Consider the following 7,579-nt stretch of genomic DNA (forward strand, 5'->3'; position numbering starts at 1 on the left):
CTTCCGTAGTGATACTGCCTCGGAAACCCAAGGAGGGGTCGCTATGAGTCGGGGCCGACTCGACGGCACACAACAACAACAACAACAATATTCTTAAAACAAGCTAGAAGTATATTTGCATTAAAGTTTTCATCCATTTAAGTATATTGCTGGTTATTTATCTATTAAAGTTAGTGCAAAGGATAATAATGTCTGTCTTAACACTTATATTTTCACCCAATGAACAGTTTACTTCACAATGTCAGTTGTGGGCAAATTAACATTCTTTACTCACAAAGTAATGAAGGGAACATAGCTGAAAGTAAATGTCTAAGATTTGATAGAATCAATATACATGAGTAACTGTAAGATGTAGGGGATGCAGGAATCATGGCAGACAAAATTAAACTTATGTTAGGTGGTGGTAGACTGGTTAAGGCATCTGAGTGCTAACCAAAAGGTCAGTGGTTTGAAACCACCAGCCACTTGGCAGAACAAAGATGGAGCAGTCTGCTTACATGAAGATTTACCCACCGCCTAGGAAACCCAATGGGGATTGCTGAGTCAGAATCGACTCCATGGCAGTGAATTTGGGTTTGGTTGAGCAGGACACCACTGTGAATGATCTCATAAAAGGGGGTAGCATATGAGAGTAAACAAACCCCAAAACTATTTTACTCTCTTAAACAGACAAAGTATTTCAAAATAGGGCCCATTCTTGGTGGTTTAAGATTGATGTGAATGACTGCAAAGCCATTCTGGGACCAAGAAAACAACTTTAAATATATGCCCTAAAAGAACACATTGGTCACACGGTCTTCTTATACCTAAATGAAATTACTCCCTTACTGAAATAGCCAAAAAATGGTTTTGTTTTTTTGACCAAATCCTGCCTGATACATACTTCAAAAGGGCAAAGAATTACTTTTCATCTAAGAATTAATCTTTTTAAAATTATTTTTATTTTCATTATATACCACCTCCCTCTTGTGGCAATGGACTACTCAGTCATTAAGTATATTTCATTTATTAGGGAGCTCTGGTAGCATAGTGGCTAAGACACTTGCCTGCTAACCAGACGGCTGGCGGTTCAAACCCACCAGCCACTCCTCGAAAGGAAGGTTGGGCAATCCTACCTCCGTAGTGATACTGCCTCGGAAACCCAAGGAGGGGTCGCTATGAGTCGGGCCGACTCGACGGCACACAACAACAACAACAATCTCTACGCAAGTAGATTGCGCAACCTTCCTTCCGAGGAGTGGCTGGTGGGTTTGAACCGCCAGCCGTCTGGTTAGCAGTCCAGCGCCTCAGGCACTACACCACCAGCGCTCCCTTAAAGAGCAATACTCACTGGTAAACAGGACTAGCTATTGACAGTGCTAGATTCTGTACATGCAGCCATGGGCGCAAGTATTTAAGTGCGCGGTCTCAGGGGCCAGGCAGCCCGGGAAATCCTCCCGGTTTCTCCACTCACTACCTGGGCAAGTTGCTTAAACTTCGTGGTTCACTTTACCTATTGTGTAAACTGCAATCAGGAAGACGGATTTAGTGAGGTTGCTACGAGAATTTTAAAAAGTACTTGGCACACAGAGCTCAGTAAATAATATTCACCAAAGTAAAGGGTTTCCAGAATAATTCCGAGATCCCCAGGAAAGTTCTGCCACCGTGTTATCATATATAGCTACGCAATGCAAGGCGAACATCTACTTTAATAGCAAGGTCCTTTTGGTAAGCTACTACCGTAAAGCACCCACTCTCGGCCCCACAAACTTATCTCTTAGGCCCCAGCAAGGCTCTAAGCGGCAAGTACCACTTTGCCTTATAAAAAACGGAGCATTAAAGGCCCGCCCCGTCAGAAGCCGACGGGAGGCGGAGCCAGAACGCGACGAGTCCTCATGAGGCCTGCGCCTCCACTGCGCCAACAAAGTGCATCTTCCGTTTTTGAGGAATCAGGACCAACCAAAGGAGACTCTGACTATTCAAAGAGCGAAGACACCCAAGGGAAAAATCTTCATACTCCCAGCCTCCCCACCTTGGCGCGCCGAGAATACAGCAGCCCGCAGTAGAGCCTTCCGCAGGCCCTCCAAGAGGCGGAGCTTCCGGAGCGCGGCCCGCGGCGGGGCGGGGCTGCCCTGGCACAGGCCCCGAGGCTGAGTCCTAGGTCTGCCCGAGATGTGCCGGATCCGCGTATCAATATATACCACCTGCTGCTTTACTCGCCTTGCGATCAGCGCCGCATAGCCGGAGCCCTCATTACCAGAACTTTCTTTCCAATCTCCTTGTCTCATTGATCCCTCGATTGTAGTTAAAAGATGGAACTAGGAAATCAGGCAACTTCTAGACGGCAGCAAAGGAAATAGGCTGTGGAGGTGGGGTCCTTCACTCGCGCCGAAATTCAAAGAAATAAATAGTTCCGGCACCGGCTCTGCGCTCAGGGCCAGTGTTGGGGCCGCTATGGTAGAGTTTGCTGCCTAGAGCCCGAAGCCGGGCATTTTTAGCCCGCGCGCCACACTTGTGACTTGAGGGAATCCTCCGGGCGCCAGTGGCCCAGAGCCTGAGGCAGCGACGAGTCAGGTGCGTGCTCGCGGCCGGTTGGACCTGGCGGGAAATGTGGGTGGGAGAAAGGAGTAGCAAGGAGGAGGTCTCAGATGAGAATTAGGGTTAAAGGGTCCCTGGCAGGAAGCCTTATTTCTGTGCACTTTCAGAGTAGGGTGAGGAAGTATTGACAGAAAGGCCTGGTGAGGCAAGAGAACAGCCCGAGTAAATGTCACAGTCTGGGGAATATATGGGCTTTATCTGGTATTTACTGGTCCATTCCATGAGTAAGTCACTATTTGGATATACAGCGGGAGAAGTAGGCGAAGATCCTTACATTATAATGAGTAGGACAGAAAAATACTGGTTAGTGGCAGCCTTAGGTGAAATGAGGAAAAAGAGAACAGGGTGAGAGGATGCGTTTTACGTAGGGAGGTCAAGAACTTTGGAGTAAAATCGCCGGTGCAGTAGCGTGTGCCATGCTAGGATTGTGTTATTTTGGGGGGGACAGAGCACTTTACGAGGAAAGGGATGGTATATGAAATAATCGGTAATCTAATTAAGCCAAGGAGCTCTGGTAGCGTAGTGCCGAAGGCACTTGATTGCTAACCAGAAGGCTGGCGGTTCAAACCCACCAGCCACTCCTCGGAAAGAAGATGGGGCAATCTACTTCCGTAGTGATAACTGCCTCGGAGATCCAAGGAGGGGTCGCTATGAGTCGGGTCCGACCATGACAAAAGTTAAGCCTGATAAGGATAGAGGTGGAAGGCGTATTTGGAAAAGTAGATAGGTGATGTGCTAAAGGCTTTGGGTTCCAGGCTCAATGGGTTAATTTACTTCCAGGTCGTGGTTAACTCTAGCATGATTTTAAGGAGGGAAAGAGATCTTTACATCAGGAGAGATAGCGTGGAAAGTGACTTTTATTTAGTCTGGGCAGTTACTCCTCTATTTTTGTCTTTCACATTCAGTATGAACCTCAAATTTGTATTCCATTCACAGTTTGTCATTTCTGCTTTGTACAGAACTGGTTTGTGACCTGTTTGATCCTAGCAGGGGTTCACCAGTGGAAGGCAGTAGTGAAGATGCATATTAAGTCAATCATTCTGGAGGGATTCAAGTCCTATGCTCAGAGGACTGAAGTCAACGGTTTTGATCCCCTCTTCAATGCCATCACTGGTTTAAATGGTAGTGGAAAATCCAACATACTGGACTCTATCTGCTTTTTGCTGGGCATTTCCAACTTGTCTCAGGTATAAGTATAATCTGATTTATGTGAATTTAAGTTTGGTGAGGAAGTTGTCTTCAAACTTAGAGACTGTTGCAGTTATTTTCTCTTTGTCTTTTGTTTTAATATTTAAATATTGTGTATTGTACTTTATGTGAATAATCTTATATCTCACTGTAACTCTTTAAGGTGACTAGTACTATTATCATTCCATTCTTGTTTTAGATAAGAAAGTAGAAACTTTGTGTCAAGAAATTGGTCTGAAAAGATTCATTCTTTTATGACATTATGGAGAAACACTCAAACTCAGACATTCTTACTTAAAGCATCTCACTCTAGAGTGTCTGTTTTTACTCCCAGCACTGTAATGCCTTTAGAGGACCTGCTACTAAGGGGAGTTGATGAATAGTGAATTTCTCAGACACTTTCCTTAAGGTGTTCTGATAGTATAGGGGTTAAAATATTCAGCTGCTAACTGGAAGGTCAGTATTTCAAACCCATCAGCCACTTCACAGGAGAAAGATGAGGCAATCTGCTTCCAAAAAGATTTACAGCCTTGTAAACCTTATTTGGCAATTCTCCTCTGTCCTTAAAGGGTTGCTTTGAGTTGGGATCCACTCAGTGGCAATGGGTTTTTCTTGTTGTTATTGTTTTTAATCTTCCCTTAAGAGAACTCTGGTAGGATAGTGGTTACAGTGCTCAGCTGCTAACCAAAAGATCCTGCTCACCAGCTGCTTTGCGGAAGAAAAATGTAGCAGTCTGCTTTTGTAAAGATTGATTCGTTTGGAAACCCTATGGGCCAGTTCTGCTCTGTCCTATAGAGTCACTACGAGTCAGAAGTACTCCACAGCTGTGGGTTTGGTCTTTAATTCCCTGAAATCTTTCTGAATATAGAAGACTGAAGAAGAATTAATGCATTTGAATTATGGGTGTTGGCAAAAAATAACATACCAACCAATTGGAAGACATCCATATTTGTGCCCATTCCTAAGAAAGGTAATCCAGCAGAATATGGAGATTATTGAACGATACCATTAATAACATGTGCAGATAAAATTTTGTTAAAAATAATTCAAGCACTGTTGCAGCAGTATACTAGGAAATGGCCTGAAATTCAAGCCAGATTCAGAAGAGAATGTGAAACAAGAGATACTGTTGCTAATGTCATAGATCTTAGCTGAAAGCCGAGAATATAAGGAAGCTATTTGCCTGTGTTTAATTGACTTTGCAAAGGCATTCAACTGTGTATCATAACAAATTGGAAACTCTCTCTTAAAAAAAACAAAAACCCACCATCAAGTCGATTTGGACTCATAGTGACCCCCGCTGGGTTTCCGAGGCGGTAAATCTTTATGGAAGTAGATAGCCCAGTCTTCCTTCTGCAGAGTGGCTGTTGGGTTTGAACCACCAACCTTCTCGTGAGCAGTCAAATGCCTTAGGCACTGCACCAACCAAACTTTTTAAGGGAAGATTTAAAGAACAAACAAATCCACTGGCATTGAGTCCATTCCGACTCAAAGCAGCCCTTTAGGACATAGTAGAACTGCCCCATAGGGACCATAGTGAAGAACTGAAATTCTAGAACACTGAGCTGTGCTCATGAGTATCCTATACATGGACCAAGAAGCAGACATTCAAACAGAACAAGGGGATACTGTGTATTTTAAAATCAGGATAGTACATCAGGGTTGTATCCTTTCACCATATTTATTCAATCTGTATGCTGAGTAAATAATCTGAGAAGCTGGATTATATGAAGAAAAACATGGCATCAGGATTGGAGGAAGACTCATTAACAACCTGTGATATGCAGATGACACAACCTTGATTGCTGAAAGTGATGGAGACTTGAAGCACTTACTGATGAAGATCAAAGATTATGGCCTTCTGTATGGATTATACCTCAAAATAATGAAAACAAAAATCCTCACAACTGGACCAATAAGCAAATTCATGATAAATGGAGAAAATAATGAAGTGGTCAAGAGTTTCATTTTACAGGGATCCATGATCAGTGCCCATGGAAGCAGCAGTTGAGAAATCAAATGACTTATTGCATTCGTCAGATCCACTGCAAAAGATCTCTTTAAAGTGTTCCAGAGCAAAGATGTCACTCTGAAGTCTAAGGTGCACCTGACTCAAGCCATGAGTTTTTCTAATCATCTCACATACATTCGAAAGCTGGGCAATGAATAAGGAAGACTAAAGAAAAACTGATGCATTTGAATTACTGTGTTGGTGACGAATACTGAGTATACCAAGGACTGCCAGAAGAACAAATAAATCTGCTTTGGGTGAAGTGCAACTGGAATGCTCCTTAGAAGCGAAGATGGTGAGATTTCACCTCTCATATTTTAGACATGCTTTCAGAAGGGGCCAGTCCCTGGAGAAGGAGATCATACTTGAAAGTTAGCAGGTAAGTGAAAAAGATGAAGACCCTCAGGAAGATGAGCTGAGAGTGGCTGCAACAGTGGGCTTAAGCATAGCTGTGATTATGGGGGTGGTGCAGGACCAGGTGTTGTTTTGTCCCATCGTGTGTTGGGTAGCTAGCTGTAAGTCGGAACCGTTTTGACTGTACCTAACAACAGCAACCACATGTACTGCCGTAAGAATGTCTTAAAAGAACTACAGCCAGAATGCTTCTTAGAAGCAGTGATGATGAGACTTTGGCTTATGTACTTTGGACATGTTATCAGGAGGGGTCTGTCCCTGGAGAAGGGCATCATGCTTGGTAAAGTATCTAGCCCACTGCCATCATTGAGTCAATTCTGACTTATAGCAACCCTATAGTAGAACTGCCCTATAATGTTTTCGAGGCTATAAATCTTTATGGAAGCAGATTGCCTCATCTTTCATCTGTAGAGCACATGGTGGGTTTGAACCACCAACAGTTTGATTAACAGCCAAGTACCTTAGCCACTGTACCACCAGAGCGCCTTTATGGGAAAGTAGAGGGTCAGTGAACAAGAGAAAGATCCTCAACAAGATGGATTAACGTAATCACTGCAGCAGTGAGCTCAAAGAGCAATGATTGTGAGGATGGCATAGGACCAAGCAATGTTTCCTTCTGTTGTACAGGGTTGCTATGAGTCGGAACTGACTTGATGGCACCTAACCACAACAACAGCAGCAAATCTTTCTGATGGACACTTGTCAAGAAACAATAGAAAACCATTCAGTTCAGGGTTGATGAGGAGGTCCCGTAGAGGGAGATGCCCATTGTAGGTTGCCGGTATTCCTTGCTAGTAGATAAAATTACTTATCCTTGACTGTTTAATGGATGCAGTATAGGTAGGTTTTCCAGTAGTAGAAGCACATATTTAATACTACATTTTGCCATATGGTGTTTTGTAAGTGATAACTTTTCTCCTATTTTAGGTTCGGGCTTCTAATTTACAAGATTTAGTTTACAAGAATGGACAGGCTGGTATTACCAAAGCCTCAGTGTCCATCACCTTTGATAATTCTGACAAAAAGCAAAGTCCTTTAGGATTCGAGGTTCATGATGAAATCACAATAACAAGACAGGTGAGTGACTACTTTTGACAACATGGCTAGAGATAATCAACACTTCATATACTGGCTAATTCCTGAGACATACCTTTCTCTTTTTTTTTTTTTTTTAATTGTGATCTGGGTGAAAGTTTACAGAGCAAATTTACTTTCCAGACAGCAGCTCACATACACTGTCTCATGACATTGATGACAATTTACCATAAAGCAACAGTTCCCCTCCCACTTCCTCCCCATAGTACCTTTTCCCTGTATCCTTCCCTCCATGCACTCCTGCCCCCTGAGCTGTCTCCCTGTGCATAAACAGCCCTTCTTTCTCCCATGATT

At 43.4% G+C, this 7,579-nt stretch overlaps 1 protein-coding gene across 1 annotated transcript in view; it reads left to right on the forward strand.

Annotated features, from left to right (window-relative positions):
- Positions 1–3,596: 3,596 nt before the first annotated feature.
- SMC2 (structural maintenance of chromosomes 2) overlaps positions 3,597–7,579 on the forward strand; it is a 48,824-nt gene continuing 44,841 nt past the window's right edge. Inside the window, exons 1-2 of the mRNA XM_007953747.2 lie at positions 3,597–3,764; positions 7,118–7,267. Coding sequence (XP_007951938.2) covers positions 3,597–3,764; positions 7,118–7,267 — 318 coding nt within the window. The remainder of the gene's footprint in view (positions 3,765–7,117; positions 7,268–7,579) is intronic.

The sequence above is a fragment of the Orycteropus afer genome, unplaced genomic scaffold (genome assembly GCF_000298275.1).
Source record: "Orycteropus afer afer isolate SDZICR_OR568_19922 unplaced genomic scaffold, OryAfe1.0 scaffold00410, whole genome shotgun sequence".
Lineage (NCBI taxonomy): Eukaryota > Metazoa > Chordata > Mammalia > Tubulidentata > Orycteropodidae > Orycteropus > Orycteropus afer.